At 37.0% G+C, this 25,384-nt stretch overlaps 1 protein-coding gene across 6 annotated transcripts in view; it reads right to left on the reverse strand.

Annotated features, from left to right (window-relative positions):
- The window catches only part of NT5C2 (5'-nucleotidase, cytosolic II), a 101,848-nt gene that overhangs the window by 17,286 nt on the left and 59,178 nt on the right, over positions 1-25,384 (reverse strand). For all 6 annotated transcript variants that reach the window (XM_045853779.1, XM_045853777.1, XM_045853780.1 and 3 more), the window contains one exon: positions 757-874. In XM_045853779.1, coding sequence (XP_045709735.1) covers positions 757-874 — 118 coding nt within the window. The remainder of the gene's footprint in view (positions 1-756; positions 875-25,384) is intronic.

Here is a 25,384-nt window from a genome sequence, read left to right on the forward strand (position 1 = left end):
TGCAGGCAACAATCTTACATTCCTCAATCGCCATGAACCAAACTCATCCTCATTCACCTGAGACTAAAGTAGGTGAATGAAATCTCAAAAACTAATCCCAGAGCAACTAAAAAATATTTACTCTAGATAAAGGATCACAACTGTTTTCTGTAATAAGATTAATCAAAGTGTAGTCTATAATTCCTTTTAATACAGCTGGTTCCATTCTAAAACAGTCTTTTAATTTCCTTGGACAACTGAGCTGGCTTTTGTTTCTCTCTATTAGATGCTGCATATGGGACCTGCATGGTGGTAACATCTCAAATAAACGCCACCTTCCTTCATCTCAAGTCATTCCCATCAAACCCATTAATGCAAACTGTCAGGAGGCTCCTGACTACCAACGTCAGGTGTTAGCTAAACACACTACTGCTCTCCAACTTAATTCCTTTTCTTTTCCATAGATGGATCTTCTTCAGTAACAATAAACTAAATTTAATTCAAGAATGCAGAAGATATGGTATACATACAAAGTCCTTGGTAATTTTAGAATCAACCAACCAAAAATAAACAAATAAATAAATAAATCGATAAATAGAAAGAAAGAAAGAAAGAAAGAAAGAAAGAAAGAAAGAAAGAAAGAAAGAAAGAAAGAAAGAAAGAAACCCACAAAGAACTTTTTCAAGGTGGGGGAGGGGGAGTTCCAGTATGCATATGGAATTATTAATTTCGGGACAGAGCGTCCTTAATCCCCCAAAAAAAATCTTGAAAAATTACCTGGTCGGGAATGTAGAATCATAGGCAAAGCTGAGCAGCTCCTGAGGATAGCCAATAGAAACTAGTCTCTCCACAGTGAGCTCAAAGCCAAGGGACTCGTACTCCGGGGACTTGTACACTGCCGAAGGAGAGGCTCTCATTAAAATGATGGCCAGTTCAAAGAGAAGGCAGATAAGTGAATTTCTACTCTTTCCTAATTCCTCCTTCTTCCTAAATCTGCCATTTTCTTCTTTTTGCCCCAAATCCATGTTCTGTACTGCCCCAAGTAATCAGAGCACTCAACGGTTAGTCTGCAGAAACAGGTTATACTATAGTAGGAGCAGCAGATATTTTGGAATAGTTCCTTCATTCTTAAGAAACCTAATCCAAACACTTCTTTCATATTTGTCTATTCTTTCATGCCCACAATCTAAAGGGAGGGAACAAAACTAATATGCACAATTATGATGTGAACCATGAGAATGTAAGTAAAATGGGAAACTACATAAAGAGGTCTGTATATGTTGAAGGCTTTGCTAGTGTGCATAACTGGTGTACGAATCCTTCAAAATGAGCTTTTTAAAAACCTGGTCTACTTTTGGAATTCCTATTTGGCTTGGTAGCGTCTTTATATCCCTTCTTCAATTAGCATAATTCTATTTGTCAGGATTAGCTTGTTTTCTTATCAGCCCTACCAATATTATAGTCATCAAATTGCATTATATAAGTAATTACTGCAAAGTCAACCATAACAGACATGTCTGAGATAATTAGGAAAATTGGTACGTGAACTGGAAGTTTGACTTTAAAGAATTACGACTCATTTTATTAGACGTGATTATGGAAGGGGTAGGATGTGCAAGTGCATGTATAAAATACAATCTCCTTATCTGCCGAAGCAGCATACTTTTTTCAGGTGAAATAAAATGGATTTTGAAATATGGGGGTTTCTCTATATTGTACATGTCTGAAATCTTCTATAATGAAAAAGACTTTTTAGAATCATCACTGCAGTTCAGCATGAAGAAAATGTTGCTCCTTTAAATGAGGTTTCTTCCAAATGAGATATTTAGGCAAGCATCCTCCCACCAGTCCCTAGAAGTGGGTAAGCCATACTGAGGGGCAGGGAGAGAAGTCCTGCTATTTTGCTAAATGCCAAATGAGGCCAAAAACAAATCCATTCTATTCCTACAGTCTCATAATAACGTAACCACTGTCACTACCTGATCACAGTTCTCCTATCTATGATTAACATACAGCCTGTGGCTCAAACTAATTTCTTCTCATTGCAGTCAGTCTGCCCATCCAAGTCAATGCTAATGTTTTAATGAGTACAACTCGACTTTCTCTTTCCGAGAGCAGTCCTTGAGAATATTTCTGACCGTGCAGAAAAGAAACCATAAGAACAGTTGCCTCCAGAAAAGGGAGATGAACGGCTGAGAGACAGGGGAAGGAAGAAGGAAGACCAACATACCTCCTTTCGCACTTTTTAAAACTTGTAACATATTAATGCATTTAAATGTATTTTAGATTTAATCTATTTTTTAAATCAAATTGAAAATTTAAAAAAGGAAGGGGAATGGTCACAGTCCTTTAATAAACACCTGTCATATTTAAAAAGCCTAGACCTTTGGAGCCCTTTAGGAGATGACGAGTCTCACCAGAACAATGCCCCAAAAAGCCGTCTTTTCTTTTGTTGTCTCAGGGGCATCAATCATTTAATGCCACTGCTAACCCCAGCTAATATTTTAAAAACTAGCTATAGTTTTTCCCTCCCCTCAATTCCAGCCCCATCCCCCCCCCCCCAATGCTTTCTGAAGCTTCAAGTGTGGAATTCTTACATCCAGATGTTATATACACTGTGGTAAAGGAAGTGTTAAATATTCATACACATTAAAAGGGTAAGAGCAGATATATTATCATAAAAGCAGGAAAGCATGGTATCCACTGATGTCAATTTGAATTAGTTTGAGAATATAAAATAACTTCTCTCACACCCCACCCAGTGCTTCCACCCCAATTGAAAGTAAATCACATTTTAACAAAATTTCCATAAAATAAAAATTACTTCTCAATCTATAAAGCCCCATTAATTTCAAACAACAGTTAATGAAACAAAATTCCAGTATAGCTAACCAATTTGGATAATCCACTGGCTTTTACATGATTTGGCCCACATAAAGTGTTTTCAATTATTAATTTTTCTGAGGATAATTTGCCAGGTATGCTTTAAGAATGGGAGACAAAAGAAAAACCTTAATCACCCCTATGCAGGCTCACCCCTAAAATGAACGATTTCCCTAGAGAATCAGGTAATTGTAGGGCATCTGATGGAGTGATAGTGATTGAAACCTGTGTTTGTGAGACAGTTTGGGTTGAAACCCAAATCAATTTATTCAGAAGTTTTAGTGAAAAAATGCACGGGTGGGTGAGGGGGGATCTCAAATCCCCATTTTGCTAGGACAAACCCTAGAATGGCAGGAAAAACCCCACACACTCACCACATTGTGTTTACTCCACGGCAGAACTGAGGTGACTTTCTAAAAATTCCACCACCAGTATATAAATAAATACTTTAAATTTCTTTCTCTCAGTGAGTTTAGGGTACTTTCCAAAAATACGATATATTTTCCCTATTTGCTGACCTGAAGTTATATAGCAAGTGAAACCATCAGCTGCAGCCAAAATTTAGGTTCCCCTAAGTCTCATCCAAAGCTCTCTGTGGTGGGGTACACTACACAGTCGCTGTAAAACGTGAATTTCTAGATTACACAACCCAACAAAACTTGAGCTTGGGTGTTGAAATGTACTAGTATTCCTCCAGTTTCTTTTACTAGTCCAAGTAAATTGCTCTAGTCGCAGATGGTAATGGATTTAACAAAGAGTCCAAGTTCCACTTTGACAACACTATTGCACTAAGCTCTATATTAATCAGTAAGAACTATGAGCTATTGACATTTTCTCATAAGCTTCCCAGATAATCATTTCAGTAACATGAACTCCCAGGCCATTAAATCACCTGCCAGGGAACTTACCAAGCACAACCCCGGCTGGAGGAGCAGCACTGCAGCTGCACAGGCCTGAGTTTAGATGTTTTGTTCTAAATGTCTCCTGGGGAATAATCACAACTTGTTCTGACCTGGTGGCAAAAATGACTCTTGAAGCCTACAAAGTACCACCATTCCTTGAAAAATAAGTAAATAAGTAAATAAATAAAGTAAACTCCTTTTATAAACGAGGCCAGCCTTGATGTTGTGGGGAACCATACATACTACCTCCGACTACAGAGCCCTCTGTCTCCCCACAGCTGCAGAGGCTCTGATTTCAATTTCTCTCGCAAAACTGGCCAGCAAATGATGCAGTTTCAAGCTCAACTCTTTCAACTGACTTCCCAAAACAGAGCCAGTAGCTTCAGAGTACGCATTACCTCACAACAAGTACTGCTTATTTCTTCCTCGACAAAGTCCTCAGGCCTATCCTAATTTACCCAACATCCAAAAACAAAGGAAAAAGTTATTTCAAAGGCCAGAGTCCAAAAAGGAGGGCTGCTTCGGCCACTTGGGCAGCACATGGTGTTCTCAAGTTACGTAACTAGCCTATAAAGAGAACAACCAAAGCTTTGAAAGCTAAAGCTACTTGAGAGCACTTAAAGATATTTTTTACTCCACCATCATCTGCGAGGAAAGAAACAGTTCTTCAAAAGACAGCCACTGCACCTTGTGGGGATGAAAGCTGTGAGCTCTGTTTGAGTAGATGCTGTCCGTAGAGACAGAATTCAGGTTAGGGGGGACCGTGCCTTTGAACCGAGCCAGAAACTTTCTGCAGGGAGTCTGGAATTCTCATGCACTTTTTACCTTTGCCATCAAGACACACTGCGGTAGTCGTTTACAGATTTTTGGGGGGGAAAAAAGGGCAAACCTCTACAGAGGTTCCAGCCTAGCAGAGTGCTGCTGCCAAAATGAGAACTCACATGAGGCAGACGCAGATGCAGAGTGTGTCACTCCAGTCTTGAAGGAGTTACACTGGCTCTCCTGTTAAAAAAACAAAATAAAGCAACAAAACAAAACAAAACAAAAACAAAAACAGGTTTTAAAAACTGTTGTGATGGGCTGGAATGGAGAGACACCATTTGGAATCTAGTATTTATAGGAGTTACTGCCCCCTCCTATTTAGAAGCCTGAGACCATCGCTAAAATTCGTAATTGGCCATAACAAAACATGGCTATTGAAATTAAGCCTAAGTATTGTACATTATTTACTTTTCTGGCACCCTGGGTCTGGAATACCAGCCAAGTCTGATCGTGAAATGTTAAGTCAAAGGGAAAAACAGAAAAATTAATTTATTTTGTCTCAGTTTATTTTCTTTAGCATATTTCAGGTTAATATGGTAGAAACTTAATGCAGCTGGTAAAGTGTCTAAAATTGAAACAGACTAAATAAAGATTACAAGAATAAACCAGAGCAGCCTCATCTGGCTTTTAAGTACCAATTTAAATTAAGTCTATCTATACCCAACAACCTATTTTTCCACCCTTTCAATACCTAAATTTGTCCTCATGTTATACACCAAGAACCAACTGCATGATGCTAAAAACCTAACCAGGTGTCTAAATGTGGAATAGAAGGTAAAAATTTTAATTTTGATTGTTAGTGGACATTTGCCCTCAGTAACTAGAGTCATATTATTCTACTTTCATAATGTAAAAGAAACTACCCAGTCTAGTAAAATAACTGACTCAAAGATACTCGAAGAACGGTTAAAAACACTGACACTTTTTAAGATATGCACTATTTTAGCTTTACAGGGAGTCGTTCTCCCTAGACACGTTTAGGCTGAACATGTGGCAAGACTCCTTCAACTCCTGGATTTTTGTGAAAGGGAGATACTACTAAATAAAAAAGCAGGAATTACTAAATATAATGTACAAATGTCCTAAAAACATTACAACTAGGAGAAACCACCATTGACCACTAAGAAAACAAAATCCAACCCAATCACCCAAGAATAAGTATTTGCTTTTATGCTATAAATGTAGTCAACATCAACATTCTCTAGTTATTTAAGCTATACAATGTTGGTTCTCTTGAGACTGTAAGTAGAAAATCTTAAGGAAATTTTAAATAAAACCTCTCCAATTCTCATGTAAACAGGTATTAGAGGACTTTTTCTACTTTTCAAAATTATTTGAAGACCCTAACACAATAACAGACATAATAACCCGAGACCACAAATGACCTAAAAAAGGATGTTGAGCCCTGGCCGGGTGGCTCAGCTGACTGAAACTTCATCCCGTGCACTAAAAAGATTGGGAGTTCAATCCCTGGGACATGTGCAGAAGGCAACTGATCAATGTTTCTCTCCTACACGGATGTTTCTCTCTCTCCAATCAATAAACATATCCTTAGGTGAGGATAAAACAAAAAGATGTAGAAAATTTCTAAAAACTATGTCAATTTAAATTTACATAAAATACAAAAGCTAGATACAATATTTTTAGTAATATAAAATAAAAATAACTCCCAAATGGCTAGATATGTAAATAAACAAGTAGAGTTTGAAAGACTGTTAATTACAATTTACTGCAAAGCAAAATTAAATGGTAATTAAGATTTGTTTGTTTAAAAATTACTAAGCGTATTAGAAGAATGTATATTTAAAAATAAATGGAAAATGATTGCCTAACTCTAATGCTCAAGAACATTTACTAAAAACTTATATAGAGAGTATATTTTTTATTTGAAACAGGAAAACTGAAAGTGAGTGAAATAACTTAAGAATGCTCTTTAATCAACGGAGCTCACTGTAATAAAAAATTGATATAGCTTATAAGTACTATTTTTCCCTCAAAATAACAGATAATCACAATCAAAAGTCTGTACTAGCCCCTGGCTGGCGTAGCTCAGTGGATTGAGCGCGGGCTGCGAACCAAAGTGTCGCAGGTTCGATTCCCAGTCAGGGTACATGCCTGGGTTGCAGGCCATGACCATCCGCAACCACACATTGATGTTTCTCTCTCTCTCTTTCTCCCTCCCTTCCCTCTCTAAAAATAAATAAATAAAATCTTAAAAAAAAAGTTTGTACTAAAGTTAGCAAAATATAACAAATATCTGGATGCCTACTGTGTACCAGGTACATTGGCCTCCATATCCAAGGGTTTTGTACCTGCAGATTCAACAGACCACAGATAGAAAATATCTGGGGGTGGGGGGGCATTTCAGGAAGTCCCAAAAAGCAAAACTTGGACTTGCCATGAAGAGAGCACTACACTGAATCCACAAGAATGAAGTGATGTGTAGGCGTACCCTGCTGTAGCCTAAGTGCAAATATCGGTTATATGCAAACACTAGGCCATTTTACATAGGGGAATTGAGCATCCTTGGATTTTGGTATCCAAGGGGAAGGCTCCTGGAACCAATCCCCTGCAGATACCAAGGGACAACTGTACTTTGCTGAGAACAAAAAACAAAGTAAGTCATGGTCCTTGACCTAAAGGAGCTCATAGTGCACTACTGAGATACATGATTAGGTATTTACAATAAACTTTAGAAGATCAATAACAATGTGACTAAGGACATAGAGATTGAAAAAGGAGTCAATTATCCCAGCTTAGGAAGTTTTTTGAAACAATGTATGATTTATTCAGGCTTATACAGATGTTTTTATAACTAGTCTCTGAAGGTACTATAAAGTTTACCAAACTTTCTGAGACTCAGATTCAGGCAGTATGTTCCAAATACCTATATGAGGGTCAGAGAGCAATAGCTCCCCAGTTGTAGCTGACTTCCCTGTGGGAATGTGAGCCATATGTTGCCAATTGTGTGATGACAGCCTAGACTTTTACTTGTAATCTCCCAGTTTTTAACTAGTGACTCAATTTTAAAAATTAACAAACCCTATTTGAGCCAAACTACGGTCTGTGGTCTAAATTAGGTTCATGGGCCACTGGTGTGCAACCTCTAGTATATACTTTAGATAAAATATTTCCAAGTATGTTCTCCCAGCTAATTGAAATGTTTTGACTGTCCTCTTCAATGAGTCTTAAAGAAGTAAATAAAATTTAGGTACATAACGGATTGGAAATCCAGGTGAAAAGAAATCCATCCTTCGATAACCACTAATGTTATTCTATTCATCTCCAGGGAAAACTGAGGCAGTGGATAACAGATAGGAAATAAAGAAACCTTTATGTAGTCACTTAATTTGGTCCCCTACCACAATGCCCTAACAGTTGTAATTATCTGAATTTGATTCCTTGCCATGACTGTCAAACCAAACAAATGTTCCCAAGTACTGAACAAATCAGTTACCTCATAACCTGCCAGGAAACAATTATTAGAGTTCCATGACCCAGCAGGTTTTATACATAAGGTTTAACTTAAATCTTTGCTATACAGCTTGATTTCATTATCATTTGTCCTTTTCTCAGTGGCCATTATCCCCTTGATAAAGCAAACATTCAAAGAACACATAAGCAAAAAGATAATCAAAGGTAGCTAAGCTATTACATTAGGACTATTTTGAAAACAAGTTTATCTATGTTGAAAACAGCCCATGGTATTTTAAAAATTATTCATTTTAGTAATTTCACTGATAAAACAAATGGTAGTGTATGTTACACACCAATGAATCTGCTCCAACTCCTGGTGACTCTATGACTAGCGATGTCCACAATGCCCTGAGGTCCACAAGTGAGGTCAACAGCCCTGCTCAGCTCTGCAGACTCACTTCTGCAGCTTCTTTTATGGAGTCAATCCATCTCCTGGTTTTCCTTCTTTCCTGCTGCCTTCTATTTTCCCAGCATTACTGTCTTTTCCAAAGGACCCTGCCTTCTGATGTGCCTAAAGTAGGACAGTTTCAGTTTCGTAATTTTTGCCCCCAGTGATCCACTTGTTCGTCTTTCTGGCAGTCCAGGATATCCATACCGCTCTTCTCCAACAGCTATTTCAAACGAATCAATCTTCCTCACATCAACTGTCACACCCATATCTTATACAGGATTACCTGAGAGATATTGTGGATTTGGTTGGTTTCAGATCACTGCAATAAAGTGAATTGTAATCTTTTTGCTGTGAAAGGTCTCACCTTTAATTTGTAAAAAACTCAACTGATCTGTGGAGCGCAATACAGCAAAGCATGACAAAATGACGTATGTCTATGACTGGGAATATGAGGGTGTAAGTGATCCTAGCTGTGGTCTGTAATGCCATCTTCGCTCTTGCTCTTTCCTTATCTTCCACTGATGCCCTTCTGAGCCTCAGTTTTCTCTTGATTTCTTGGCTACAGTATCCATTTGAATTGATGACTGAACCAAAGTAAGCAAAATCTTTAACGATTTAAGTGTTTTCGTTTTCCATGTTAAAGTTGTATACTTCTTCTGTAATCATGATTGTCACATGACAGTCACAAAAAGGGTCTGACTGACACTTGGATGCTTTTATGACTGGCAATGAAAAGCAGAGATCATAGACACTAGTGTTTCTTTCACTCACCATGTAATGGAGGAGATAGAAATGGGTTTTATTATGTAATCTTGTAAATTTCCTAGTGCTCTAGGAACAAACTACATATCATTGCAATTTAGAGAGATAAATTTAAAATCAGTGAAAACTGTAACTGCGATAAGAAACGACACAAAAGGAATCAAAGCTTGGTAACTAAGTGTAGACTTATGTATATTAAATAGGTCTGCCTAAAAGTTATATATGAAATACATATCCCAAAATAATAGTCTTGAGGGTATTTATCTCAACTAATACAAAGAACTTTTATCCACAATATAATGCATTGGTGTATCACTCATTTTTAAATTCTTTCCTAACATAGAAAGACCACCTCAAAAGGATGCTTGGTTGCAGAAATAGTACCTCACTTCCTGCGGGAAGTAGTGCAAGAAATACCTGAGTTAAGAAAAAGCAGTAAGTACGGCTAAAATAAAGACTATCTCAAATGGAAATGAAAAGACGAAGAGACATTTAAATGTCTTTAAAAAATTTCTTTGTTGGCATTTTGTCAGCTTTCTCCACCTTATTTTAAATTTAACTTTATCAATATTTTAAAATTATTATTTTAATTATTATTATTTAAATTAATATTTTTAAAATCATACATAAAAGCAGAAAGAGTATTAACTAAGCTGCTTCAAAACCCATCACTCAAGCTTTAAAAATTATCACTATTTTGGATTCTTGTTTCATCAGATGTATCCTCCCTAACTTATTCTCCTCTAACTTAGTAACTTTTATCACATTAAGACATTTTTAAATTCTCATCTTTTAGATAATATTTAAATAGCACAAGTGTACACAAGTACCACATATATGCACATAAAGAATTATATGCATCAAGTAGTTCAGGTGAACCTTTGCTGCTTAAATAGCCTTCCTTCCCATTTAGAAGCCAATGCAATACTAGAACAGTCTTTTATCAGCAAGAAGTTATAATAAAAGCCTTCCAAATTAAGGATTGCTCAGAAATATTTTCAGTATACTAAGGCTGTCAATGTTATAGTCTTGATGAGAAAATCAGTTCTACCAAAGGCACTGATCTTTTGGAAAGATAGTACTGGCTTAGTATTATCATGTATTAATACTCATAGAAAATCAAAATAACACATAGGCGTCATGATGGGCCAAAGAAAATAAAACAGTGCAAATACGTGAGAAAATTTTTAATTAGGGATACCACTAAAAACAGCTTAGTTTTTAAAAAATAGCTTAGTGCAGTTAAAGAAACAGATTAAAAGACAATTTTTTACCTAAGGATCACTAGATTTATTCCAAAATAAATTCTTTCTAGAAGACACACTACCTCAAAATAACAGAAACAAAATTATGAAATGAAAAAAATAAAACTGTTATACAAGTTGTGGCATAAAGTAATGCCTTTTATTTCCCCCCTCCCCAAATAATGCATTGTAAACATAAACATAATTGAGCTTACCCAAATGAGCTTTCTCCCATTCAAAATAAACACTTACTAAAGCAATATATACTTATTCCAATAATGCAATTATTACTCAAAACATATTTGAAATTATTCTTTCAAAATTACTTTCAGAGTAAATGTGCAAATCATATACCTGATAAAGATTAATATCCAGAATACTGAAAGAGCTCCTACAACACAACAACACAAACAACCAAGCAACACAATAAAAACCAAACAACACAATTAAAAAGTGAACAAAGAGCCCTGGCCAGTGTGGCTTAGTTGGTTGAGCATTGTCCCGTAACTGAAACATTGTGGGTTCAATCCCCAGTCAGGGCAAATACCTAGATTCGATCCCTGGTCCTAAAGCATGCAGTTCCCTGGTCTGCATACAAACAGGGATGGTAACCAATTGATGCTTCTCTCTTTCCCTTCCTCTCTTTTTAAGCAATGAAAAAATGTCCTCTAGTGAGATTAAAACAACAACAACAACACAGGACTTAAACAGGCCTTTCTCCAAATTATATATACAAATAGCTAATAAGCACATGAAAGATGCTCAACATCAATCTGTTAAACATTAGGGAAATGTGAATCAAAAGCACAATGATATACCACCCCACGCTCATTAGCATGACTACTATCAAAACAACAAAACACTGAAAATAAGCATTGTCAAGGATGTGGAGAAATAGGAACCCTTATATATTGCTAGTGGGAATATAAAATGGTGAAGTCACTTTGGAAAACAGTTTGACAATTCCTCAAAAGGCTAAACAGCATTACCACATGATCCAGCAATTGCATCCCTGGGTATATACCCAAGAGTTGAAAACTAGGACTCAGGCGCTTGGGTACCAATGTTCATAGCAGCATTATTCACAACAGTCAAAAGAAGGAAGCAGCCCCAATGTCCCGTGATGGATGATGGATAAACAAAATGTGGTATATACATACAATAAAATATTATTTGGCCTTAAAAAAGAGTGAGATTCTGATACCTGTTAACAACATAGACAAAACTTGAAAACATTATGCTAAGAGATATAAACCAGATACAAAAGGACAACTATTATATGATTCCACTTAATGAAATATGCAAAATAATTAAATTCAGAGACAGAAAATAAATTAGAGGTTACTCAGGGTTGAGGGGGGCAGGAATGGGAAGTTATTGCTTAATGGGTACAGAGTTTCTGTTTGGATAAGGAAGTTCTATAATGGATAATCGTGAGGGCTGCATAAGACTATGGATGTACTTCATGTCACTCAATTATACACTTAAAATAGTTCAAATAATAAATTTTATGTGTCTGTTTTATCACAATTTTTTAAAAGGAGGAAACAGGGTGCTCTACCCTGTTGGAGATGTCTTTAATGACAGTATGTCAGTACTGTGTAATATTCCTTACTTTAGACTGCTCTTCCTCACCCCTTTATGTGACTCTAATGCCACTAAGTCTGATGAGGACATGTAATAGCTGACAGAAACATAATCTGAGTGCCCTGGACTGTGGTCCAAGAAAAGCAGACCAAGCGAAAATGTTCACTTAAATGTCAAGTGAGTGCATCAATTCCTGTAACAACAAAACTAGACCAGAGGAATCTATAATAGTTTCAAGACCTCCAGTGGACGCCTGAAACCACGGATAATACTAAACCCTATATACACTATGTTTTTTTTTCCTATACGTACCCATGATTAAGTTTAACATATAAAACAGGCACTTCAAGAGATTAATAGCAATTAATAATAAAACAGAATTATTGTATAACAATGTACTATAATAAAAGTTAGGTAAATATGCGCTTGCTCTAAATATCTTACTGTATTGCACTCATTCTTATTCTCACGATGACCTGAGGTAAAATGCCAAACCTACTCCTGAATCTGTGTAACCATCACTTAGTTGCAGTAAATGGCTTGTTGTCACTTGTTTAGGGGATCCCTTGATGAAGTTTTCAGTGCTTTCTGGCATAACACGTTACTGTCAATCAGAGTATGTTTTCTGTTCGTGTCTTCCATTCCCAAATACCTTTTCCATTTTAATTGAGCACTTATCACACGCTGTGGCTGTAACTTCTGCAATCTGAGGTACGACAGCATCACTAGCACAAATATTTTTTCTTCATGATTATAGAGACAGAAGATTCGTTCTTATCGTAGGTCTTAGTAACCTCAGCATGATTTTTTCTTACTAAGTCAAGAACGTTTACACCTTTTCACTTAAAGGAAGCACCTGCAAAGTGCTTCTCTTCGGTATATCCAAATTGCACTTTGGGCCATTGTTAAGGAAGGTAAGAGTTCCTTGAACACAGGAACTGCGATACCGCAACAGTGGTTTTGATGCCTGAGATGGCTGCTACGTGACTAGCAGGCAAGCAGCATGTACAGCGCGGGTAAGAAGACAAAGGGATAGATGATTCACATCCCAGACAGGACAGCACAAAATTTCATCATGCTACTCAGGATGGCATGCAATTTAAAACTTACAAAATCGTTTATTTCTGTAGTTTTCCAATTAACCTTTTTTGGGTCATGGTTGACTGTTGGTAACGGAAACTGTGGAAAGCAAAACTGTGGGTATGGGGAAATGTTGAACCCTTAATGAGAGGACAGGATGAGAGATCAAAGGTTCTGAGATGCTTCTGCCAGCAGCTGGGTAACTGTACGATTTACCAACACCAAGAACTTGTTTCTCTTAACTTCTCCCCTGGTATTCTTAATAGCTGTACTCTATGTTCTCTCCCCACTTGAGGCTTGTTAATGCAAAGTGCTTAGGTTTGAGAAAATTGGATTTCATTCCCAATGGCTAATGATGTGGCCTAGAAAAGGAGAGGAGGGCAGAAAACTTCAAAAGGGAGCAGTCTAAAATATATTTTCAGCCCCTCCCAAGATTTTTTAAAATTGAATTTATTGGGATGACAATGGTTCGCAAAACCATACAGTTTCCAAGTGCCTAACTCAAAAAAACATCATTTGCACACTATATCATGTGTTCATCACCCCACGCAAAGTGTCTTCTTCCCATTATCCCCTCGCTTTGCCCACAACCACCTAACTCCCCACCACCCTTTCCCTCTGGCTATCACCACACTGCTTTCTGTGTCTACGTGCTATGTATGTTTTTTGGCTAATCCCTTCACCTTCTTTCATCCAGTCCTCCCTGATCACCCCCCACAGCTTTCATCCCATTCTGTGTATCCATATTAATGTTTCTATTTTATTCACCAGTTTATTAGATTCCACATATAAGTGAGATCATACAGTATTTGTTTTTCTGATTGACTTACATCATTTAGCATAATAATCTATAGGTTCACCCATTATGTCACAAAAGGTAAGATTTCCTTCTTTTTTTATGGCCATGTGCTTGTATTCCATAGTATAAATGTACCACGGCTGCTTTTCAAATTTTTATCTACTCGTCCACTGATAGACACTCAGCCTGTTTCCAGATCTTGGTTATTGTAAACAATGCTGCAGTTAACATTGGGATGCATATATTCTTTCAAATTAGTGTTTCAGGATTCTTAGGATATATTCCCAGAAGTGGGCTTGCTGGGTCAAAAGGTAGTTCCATTTTTTATTTTTTGGCGAAACTCCATGCTGTTATACTGTTTCCCACAGTGGTTGCACTGGTCTGCATTCCCACCAACAGCAAACGAGCATTCTCTTTATTCTCTTTTCTCCACATCCTCACCAGCACTTGCTGTTTGTTGATTCATTGATGATAGCCATTCCTGTAGGTGTGAGGTGGTATCTCATTGTGGTTTTAATTTGCAGCTCTCTGATGATGAGTGACACTGAGATTTTTTTCATGTCAATTGCCCATGTGTATGTCCTCTATAGAGAAAGATCTATTCAGGTACTTTGCCCATTTTTTCATTGAAATGTTTGTCTTTCTGGTGTTAAGTTCTTCACATTTTGGAAATTAAGCCCTTATCAGATGTATCATTGGCAAATATGTTCTCCCACACAGTGGGTTCCCTTTAGTTTGATGTAGTCCCATTTATTTTTTTTGTTTGACTTGCCCTAAGAGATATTATCAGCAAAAACATTTCTATAAGAGGTGTCTAAGATTTTACTGCCTATGTTTTCTTCTAGGATTTTTGTAGTTTTGCAGTTTAGACTTAAGTCTCATCCATTTTGAGTTTATTCTTATGTATGGTAGCTGATGGTCTGGTTTCATTTTTTTGCATGTAACTGTCCAATTTTCCTAAACCATTTATTGAAGAAACTGTCTTTATTGTATGCTCTCCTTTCCTTTGTCAAATAATTGACCATAAAGGCACGGGTTTATTTCTGGGATCTCTGTTCTGTTCCACTGATCCATGTGCCTGTTCTCATGCCAATACCAGGCTGTTTTGACTACAGTGGCCTTATAGTATAGGCTGATACCAGGTATTGTGATCCCTCCTGCTTTGTTCTTCTCTCTCAACATTGCTGAGGCTATTCACGGTCTTTTTGGTTCCACAGAACCTTTGGAATATTTGTTCTAGATCTGTGAAAAATGACATTGGTATTTTAATAGAAATAAACATTTTAATGATGTTAATTATTCCAATCCATGAACATGGTATTTGCTTCCACTTACTTGTATTTTCCTCAATTTCTTTCTTCGATGTCCTATAATTTTCTGAGTACAGGTCTTTTACCTCCTTGGTTAAGTTTATTCCTAAGGTACCTTATTTTTATCACTGTTCTTGCAATAGAAAGTAGAATTATTTTCTTAATTTCTATTTCTGATAGTTCATTATTGGTGTATAAAAATGCCACCAAGTTCTGAATATTAATTTTGTAGCCTGCTACCTTGCCGCATTCATTTACTATATCTAGTAGGTCTTGAGTGGAGTCTTTAGGGTTTTCTATGTGCAATATCAAGTCATCTGTGAATAATGACAGTTTTACTTCTTCCCTTCCAATTTGGGTGCCTTTTATTTCCTCTTCTTGTCTAACTGCTGTGGCTAGTATATTGAATAACAGTGATGACAGTGCCATCCCTGTCTTGCTCCTGATCTTAAGGAAAATGCTTTTAGTTTTTGTCCACTGAGTATTGCTAGATGTGGGTTTGTCATAGATGCCCTTTATGTTGATGTATGATCCCTCTATTCTCACTTTACAGAGAGTTTTTATCATAAATGGGTGCTGGATTTTATTAAATGCTTTTTCTGCATCCATTGATATGATTATGCAATTTTATCTTTCATTTTGTTTATGTGATGTATCATGTTTATTGATTTGCAAATACTGCACCAACCTTGCATCCCTGGAATAAATCCCACTTGATCATGGTGTATGAACTTTTTAATGTATTGCTGAACCCAGTTTGCTAATAGTGTGTTAAGGATTTTAGTATCTATATTGACCAGGGATATTGGCCTAATTTTCTTTCTTTGTAGTGTCTTTATCTGGTTCTGGAATTAGGATAATGCTGGCCTCATAAAGAGCTTGGAAATCTTCCCTACTTTTGAATTTTTCTGGAATAGTTTGACAAGGACAGGTATTGGTTCTTCTTTGAATGTTTGGTAAAATTCATTTGTGAAGCCATCTGGTCTAGGGCTTTTGTTTACTGGGAGTTTTTGGATTTTTTTTTAATTACTGCTTCAATTTCATTGGTTGTATTGGCCTACTCAGGTTTGGGAGATTATATATTTCTAGGCATTTATGCACTTAGCCCACGTTGTCCAATTTGTTGACAAGTATTTTCATACAATCCTTTGTATTTCTGTTATGTCAGTTGTCACTTCGCTTCTTTCATTTCTGATTTTATTTATTTGGGTCTTTTCTCTTTTTTTCTTGATGAGTCTGGTTAAAGGTTCATCAATCTTGTTTATCTTTCCAAAGAACCAGCTCTTGGTTCCATTTGTCTTTTTGTTTGTTTGTTTGTTTCTATGCCCTTTATTTCCACTCTGATCTGTACTATTTCCTTCCTTCTACTTACCCTGGGCTTGCTTTGTTCTTTTTCTAGTTCTCTTAAGTGTAAGGTTAGATTGTTTATTTAAGATGTTTCTTGCTTCTTGAGGCAGGCCTGTAAAGTTATATACTTCCCTCTCAATACTGCTTTCACTGTGTCCCAAAGATTTGGGGTTCTCATGTATTCATTTTCATTTGTTTCTAGGTAATTTTTAATTTCTTCCTGATCTCATTGCTAACCCATTTGTTGTTTAATAACATGTTACTTAGCCTCCATGTATTTGAATGTTTTGTAGTTTGTTGTAGATGATTTGAAGTGTCACACCACTGTGATCACAGAAGATGCCAGATGTGATTTCAATCTTCCTGAATTTAAGACTTGCTTTGTCCTAGCATGTGATCTTTGAGAATGTCCTATGTGCATGTATGAAGAGTCTATATTCTGCTTATCAATTAAATCCATCTGGATTTAGTGTGTCATTTAAGGTTGCTGTTGCTTTGTTTTTTGTCTGGAACATCTACCCATTGATGACAATGGAGTGTTAAAATCCCCTACTATGACTGTATTGCTATCAATCTCTCCCTTAATGTCCAGCAGGATTTTCTTTGCATATTTAGGTTCCCCTTTGTAGGGTGAATATATGTTTACAAGGACTATGTCCTCTTGTTGGATGGATCCATTTAGAATTATGTAGTGAGTGACCTTCTTTGTCTCATTATGGCCTTTATTTTGAATTCTATTTTGTCAGATGTAAGTATTGCTACCCCAGACTTTTTGTTTGCTTGTTTCCACTTGCATGGAATATTTTTTTCCATCCCTTCACTTTTAGTCAGTGTCTATCTTTGTTCTGAAGTGGCTCTCTTATAGATAGCATCTATATATGGGTGATGTTGTCTTATCCATTCACCTACCCTATGTCTTTTGGAGCACTTAATCCATTTATATTTAAGGTTATTGTTGATAGGTACTTATTGTCATTTCATTCTTTATATTATGTTCCTCTCTATTTCTTCTTCTTAAAGTAGACCCTTTAACATTTCTTGCAATACTGGTTTTGTGGTAATAAATTCCCTTAGCCTCCTGCCCGCCCCCCCCCCTTTTTTTTTTCCGTCTAGGAAGCACTTTATTTTACCTTCAGTTTTAAATGACAGCCTTGCTGGACAGAGTAGTTTTAGCTGCAGGCCCTGGCTTTTCATCACTGTGAATATCTCATGCCAATCCCTTCTGGACTAAAATGCTTCTGTTCAGAAATCAGCTGACAACCTATGAGAACTACCTTGTAGGGAACTGTCTCTCTCATTGCCTTTATGCTTCTTTGTCTTTAATCTTTGCCATTTTAATTATGATGTGTCTTGGTGAGGCACTCTCCATGCTTCCTGAATCTGTGTGACCGTTTCCTTCACCAGGTTAGAGAAGTTTTCAGGCAGTATTTCTTCAAACAGGTTCTCTACCCCTTGCTCGCTCTCTTCTTCTGGAACCCCTATGATGCTGATGTTGTTGTACCTGATGTTGCTCCAGAAGACCTTAGACTTCCCTCATTTTGTAAAATTCTCTTTACTTTTTGATATTTTGTTTGGGTGCTTACTGTTATCTTGTCCTCTAAATTGCTGACTTGATCTTCTGCTTCATCTAACCTGCTACTGATTCCTTCTGGTATGTTTTTCATTTAAGATAGTGTATTCTTCATTTCTGACTAGTTCTCTTTTTTATGGTTTCTGTGTCATTTTTAATGCCTACTATCTCTTTAAGTTCTCAATGAGATTGTCCATTCTTCCCCTAAGGTCCTTGAACATCTTTATAACCACTGTTTTAAACACGGCACCTGGTATTTTGGTTGATTCAATTTCATTTAATTCTCTTTCTGGGGATTTCTCTTGTCTCCCCATTTTGTTTCTGTATATTAGGTAGATCTGCTATGACTCCCAAACCTGCTATGATAGCTTTATAATGAAGGTGTCTTGTTGGGCTCAGTGTACAATCTTCCTTCCATATCACCTGCACTCCATGTTCCAGGAATGTTTCTTGTGGGTTATGTGCACCTCCCTGTTGTAGTTGAGTCTTGAATGCTGTTGGCCCTTTCATGGGTGGGGTTAACCCTTCAGACTGGCTGGCTGTCAGGGTAAACCTTGATCACCAAGTAGGAAGTTCTGTGCAGGTGTTGTCCCGAGGTGGAATTGTTCCCAGAGGGATCTGGTGCCTGCCACCATCCCACTTTGGGTGTGCTGCTTGTGTGGCTCGTTGGGTCAAGCTCTGGTATTGTTTGAAGTCCACTACTGATTGTGCTGGTTTGGAGTCCACTTGGGCAGAGTTCAGGTACAGGTCAATGTCAGATTACGTGTGTAATCAGCCTTGGGCTACCTGTGTGTAGCTACTGTGCTGCTTAACTATTTGTGGCTGCATTTACTTGGCTTGGGTGTGTGTGGGAGGGGCCAATCTGTGTATAAGGGTTGGCTTCCACCATCTTAGAGCTGGGGGCAGATCTGTAAAAGGAACAGGGCTCCCTGAAGTCTGCCTCCACCTGTCCCCTGAGGTTGCCTGGTTTTCCTCCAGAGCCTTGCAAAAAAAGGCTAGAGTGGGTCCAGGCTGGGCACAAGTCACAGCCCCTTTCACAGGTTGTGAGCTCACTAGGGTGTGGCAACCACAGTCAAGAGAACAGGGCTAGTGAGTCCCCTACATGGGGATCACAAGTCAGGCACTCAATGAGGGGAAAGTGGCCCATACTTCAGAGCCAAAGCACTCAGTCTCTGTCAGTCTCCAATTCTAGTTTCCCCTGAAGGGGCTCGCTGCAGGTTCAGGTTGGGTACAGCCAACCACTCCCTCTGTCCCAGGCTCACAGGGACAGATCCATAAAGTCTCCCATTGGGGGTAGTTCCCATAAGCCTGTAGGATGGCAGCAGGCACTTCTTCCCCTTCTTGAGGTAGCATGGGATGAATTCACTTGGGAGACAGAAGTGGCTTTCCCCCCACCTTGATGTAACTGTATACCTCAACCCCTGCTTGTCTGGTTCCTAGACAAAAGCCTGCATGGAGACATTGTCAAAAGTCCCAGCTTTGCAAGGCACTCTGGTCACCTGCTTGACTGCTCAGTAGGACAGAGCTGGCCAAGTGATTCAACAGGTGTGGGTGCCAGCAGTGTGCTGGAGGTGGGCGAGAATGGCCCTTTCCAAAGCCACACAGTTTAGTCACTCTCTAGGTCTCCACCAAGAGCCTTCCCAGAAAAGAGGGCCCCAGCAGTCACTGCTGGCTGCAGCCAGCAAACCCCTCTGCAAGACCTGAGTATGGAAGAGTGGGCTCGCCAGGAGTCAGAGACTGGGCAGTGCACTTTCCAGGCTGGTGCTGCAAAAAAAACACGGAGTGCTCGTTCCTGAGAAGATGGTGTCTGGGTCTCCCAGGCATACTGAATCCCCAGTGATTTTCACCACCAGATGCTATGTGAGTTCCTCTTCCCATCTCTGTCGTTCTGGGGTTGGGGATCCCTGCTTGCAGGGGAGGGAGTTTTGTAGCCACCATATTCCTCTGGTCACTGCCACACCTGGGTATCCACCTTTCTTACCAGCCTCTATGTGGCTTCTTCTGTAAATACTTGGTTATACTATTTCAGTTCAGCTAACCTTCAGTTGATTATTCAGGCTGATTGCTCTATAATGTAGCTGTAAATCCAGTTTGGGGCTGGGGTATTAGTGTAGCTTCCCCTTACTCTGTAGCCACCTTAGAATTTCCCAAGATTTTTTTAATTGAAAACCTCTCCCCCATAGTTTTAGAATTCTAACAATACTTGCAATAGGGTAATTATACAGTACTCATGAGGTTTATTACCTTCAGATTATTTCTAAAAATTAAACAAAAGAAAAACTATGTAAAACTATTCATATTTGAGGATTATATTCAAATTCAAGAGAAAGGTGCATTTTACCCTGGGGAAAGTTCCATTTTGGAAAAAACAAAAGATGATTTTTTAATGAGCTTTTTTCTTTTACTGATTGCTCATCTAGGGGTCACCTGATATCAGAGCTCATCTGATATCTGGGAGCAGCATGAGAAATTGAAACCGACCTATGTTTAAATTCTAACTATGGCTCTTAAGCCCACTGCTAGCTATGCACAAGTCATTTTACTTCTTGACTTGGTGGCCTTATTTGTAACATGGAACAAGGAATCCATACCTTAATAAGCTGTTGTGAGGATTAAAAGGTACACTGCTCATAAAGTACTGAAACATTTTCTAGCACATAATAGTGTATGCTTAATAAATGTTTGTTCTCTTCCTCCTGAAATAGTAACAGAAATAAGGAACTTATTGTTTATCTACATGGCTCAGAACCTAAAGATGTTGGAGCTGGCAAAGATTAGAATGCATTTCTTCTTAGGTCTTTGGGCCCAAGAGGAAAAAAAAAAAAAAACCCCATCAAAATTAAGACATCTTAATTGAAAAAAAAAATCAAGATGATTTCCTAAAGGAGCCAAGGTAGAAATAATAATGCATTTTCATAATCCTAAACCAATAAACCAACAGTAACTCTGTAAAGTCATTAAGTTATTAAATCATCATTTATTTAATTAAGTCATCAAAATATTAACAAACAGCCCCCAATCCTGAATTGTTGCCCTACTCTTGCATGGGGTAAAAACTTCTGAAAATTTTAAAATTCTACGTATATAATTTCGATGTTAACTCCATAGAACTTGCATTACTGCATGTTTAAGTCTTTCATGGAACCACGAAGGTTCCAATCACTTCTTTACACTGAAAAGAGTTCTTAACTGTTCCAAAAAAACAACTCCCCATGCCCTTATTAGAAGCATATCAGTGATACCTTTATCGTAAAGGAAAAAATTTTCATTTAAATAAGGACCTTTTCTTAGAAATCTATTCCTTCAGCATGATCCTGCTGAGAAATAACCCTTCACTGGAAACACTTCTTAATTTCTATGGAAACATAATCTTATGCCAAATACCTTCTCATTAATAAGCTACTCAGATAAGAACTTTAACTTTCTATTGATTCATGATCATTTGCAGTACTTAAAAATTCAAAAACAAGTGATTATTCATTCCACTGCCATCTATTTAGCTAGCATTCCAGGTTTTTCCACAATAAACAGGAGTGTAAAGAATGTAATATTGCTTTTATTCTCTTTTATTCCTTAGATTTTTCCTTACATTTCAAGTTCAATATATTAATACTTGGTATCACCAGTCAGAGCAAGACAACTACTTTCACTGCATTATCATTTTATGTACATTATTTCATTTAAACATTATACCAATACTTTATGAATCCTCCCCTTTAGATTAAATTAAGAAACTACCACTGAGATGCTAGTAGGCCAAGAGCTGGCCTACCCTCGTACTGGGAGGCAACAGCCCCAGCACTCCTCATTGTTATCATTTACCTGCATACCTCTGTAAGCCATGTATGTTAAATGTTACCCCTGCAAGCCATGTATGTTAAACGTTACCTCTGTAAGCCATGTATGTTAAACGTTACCCCTGCAAGCCATGCATGTTAAACGTTACCTCTGCAAGCCATGCATGTTAAACATTACCTCTGTAAGCCATGCATGTTAAATGTTACCTCTGCAAGCCATGTATGTTAAGTGTTAACTATCCTGCATTGGCCAATGTAAAAGAAATACCCATTTTATTTTTTATCAATCCTAGATGTTTCCCTACTTTACTTTCTCCTGCCTCCTTAATATGCCACCAAAGGATTTCATGAACCTCCCTTACCTCTCTTCCTTTGATTCTAATGTATAAAATGATCTGCAAAACAGCTATTTCCTAAAGCATTTTCTCAAACCTTTGGGGTTTTACTTCTGGGTCTGGCCCTCAACCTTGGCTCAAATAAACTCTTTTAACCTTTCTTTAGCTTTGGAATTCTTTTGTTCACACTAACATACATCATGTGCAAAGAATGTTGCTAAAGTAATTTGGGGTAAGAGAGGAATTATAAATAGGCCTGACAATCACTTTTTATATAAAACGTAGTCCACCAGTTGGCCAGTGGCAAAGCTCATAAATAAGACTTAGTATTACCTAGATTCCAGACATTGACTTTCATAAATAAACTCAGCTATATTTAGTAGACACACTGGTTAAAGCATAATTAATGCACATGATCTCATTAGAAAAATAAAGTGTTAATCTACAGTATTACAGAGATGAGGAGCTAAATACCAATAGCGGCATTACTCCTATAGGCAGATTTCAGGATTAAAATTGATTTAGGTTCAAGACAATTAAGAAAAATTAATCTATGTCATTAGACAAGTTTTTTAAATTTTATATAAAAGTGTCAATCTTACATAGAAATCTTCCAAATAAACTATGCATAGCTAACTTTAATTACAAGGATAGCTGATGACAAAGGTATTGTTTCTGAAAAACTGTTTAAGGTATTAGGTAGCACTCAGATGAGACAAAGATAATGAGGTTCCCATTAGAATTATGGATTATGTTACTAAACACTGTAACTACAAATCATAATCATGAAAAAAATACAGTTAAGGTCATCAATTTCTTTTACCAAACTAAAACAAAAAATACCCCCCCCCCCCGCAATTTCATTCTACTAAAGGTCTATATAGTTTACTTTTGGAAAATTATAACTGCAGCATATATACAGCTTAAAATTCTTAATAGTCCATGTATGTATGCTTGTCTTACCTTCTTGTTTATTAGTGACAAATCAAAGCTCTAAATGATTACTCACTACTAATTCTATCAACCCCAATATGTGACATGAAGAACAATATTCTCAAAAATATTGGTATCATCCAAAGCAAATTTCCTTATATACTGATATGAACTATTTTAAAAAGTGAGTAATGAAAACCAAATCAAATCATAAAACACACCTCCCCCAAAAGGAGGTGGTCTGTGGTCATTTTCTAGGATACCAAAAAACAGAGCTGTATTCTTATGAATAGTTTACATCTCCAAAATTACATCCCTCCCCGCACACTTCCATTAAAGTCATATAATTTTACACATTTGAAAACAAGGAAAGAAAACTTTGAGAAGCCCTATGTAGATGTTTTCTCAGAACAAAGTGAGGCAGTTTACAGTATGATAAGGTAAGCCCTAAGCCAGTAGCCACCCTCTCTCAATAAATATAACCTGACTCAAAACATGACTGCCATTTGAGATGTGATGTCCTAACCACATACTGCAGATGCATCAATACTAGGCTCACCATCAATTTCACTACACTGTAACTCTGCAAACTAGTAATCTATCTATGCTGTTTATGGTAACTCTGTATCACTCAAAATTCTGTTTGTCAGAATAGCCAATTCATTTCAGATAAAATTAACGCTTATTAGTTATTCCTTCCCTTAATAAAAGAAATCAAGTGCTTACTGAATGTCTTCTCTGTTTTATAGGAGTAACTATATGAAGAAGGTAGCTATTTATTATAACAGCTACTACTTATAAAGCAGGTAATATATACTGAACTAATACTGAAAAAAAAAATAAGAAATAGTAATTTCTTCTCTGAATTTCCAAATTCTAAAGTCAATAGGGGGAAAAAATCAAAGGAGTGCATTGTGCCATATTTCATCCTGCTCAGAAAATTGGCATTTTCTCTTTTTAAATCTTCACCCATGGATATATTAATTGATTTTAGAGACAAAGGAGGGGAGGAAGAGAGCTATAAACATCAAAGTGAGAGAGAAACATCATCTATCGTTTGCTTCCCGTGTGCACCCCAATGGGGAATTGAACCCGCAGCATAGGTTATGTGCCCTGACTAGGAATCAAACCCGCAATCTTTTGGTGTATGGGACAATGATGTTCCAACCAACCTAGCCACCCAGCCAGGGCAAAAGTTGGTATTTTCCATAAACACTTGAAGCAAGAAAGACAGTAGGTTAACATAAGAAACAATGTTAATGGTGCTAACAGAACACAGAAGCAAAACAATCATAAACTTAAAAATTATAATAAAACAAAAATGGTTACTGCCTAGGTCCTAATAGAAAACATAAGCCCAATAAAAGATAATGGGGCCTGAAGTATTTGGATACTACTTTAATGTATTCATTTTGTAAGTAATTACTTTTTTGCAGTCAGTAATTATGAGAACAGGTTGTAACTTCATATGTATAATTACTTTAAAGTCACATTTACATTTATATCTCCCTCACTCTCATGCATTTGCTGAAACAAAAGTTTCCTTTGGTAGGAAGAATTAATAAAATTGATAAATTTCTAGCTAGACTAATGAAGGAAATTTTTTTAAAGACATAAATTACCATATCAGGAATGAGAAAGAGAACATTACTACAGACCTTATAATAAAAGATTACTATAATCAACTTTATGCCAATAAATTTAAAGTTTAGATGAAATGAATATAAATGATCAAAACAGATACAAGAAGAAGAAGAAACTCTGGCTAGCCCTAGATCTATATTTAAATGTTGAATGTATATATTTAACATCTTCCCACAAAAATAACTCGTAGCTTAGGTGGCTTCATTAATTCTATCAAATTCAGTTAATTCTATCAAATATGTAATTCACCCTTTTAACAGACTTTAAAAAAAATCAATAGAGGGAGCAAAGTATTTGATGAAATGAAGCACTTACTCATGCTAAAAATAAACTCCTAAAAAACTAAGATTAAAAGGGAACCGCCTCAACCTGATAAAAAAAAAAAAACATCCACAAAAACCCTACAACAGCGTTTTTAATAGTGGAAAAACTGAACACTCTCTAAGATCAAGAACATAGCAAAGAGGTTATTCTCAACACCTCTATTCAACATGGTACTAAGATTTAAAATGCCACTGCAAT

The sequence above is a fragment of the Phyllostomus hastatus genome, unplaced genomic scaffold (genome assembly GCF_019186645.2).
Source record: "Phyllostomus hastatus isolate PE091 unplaced genomic scaffold, TTU_PhHast_1.1 phas_scaffold_1066, whole genome shotgun sequence".
Lineage (NCBI taxonomy): Eukaryota > Metazoa > Chordata > Mammalia > Chiroptera > Phyllostomidae > Phyllostomus > Phyllostomus hastatus.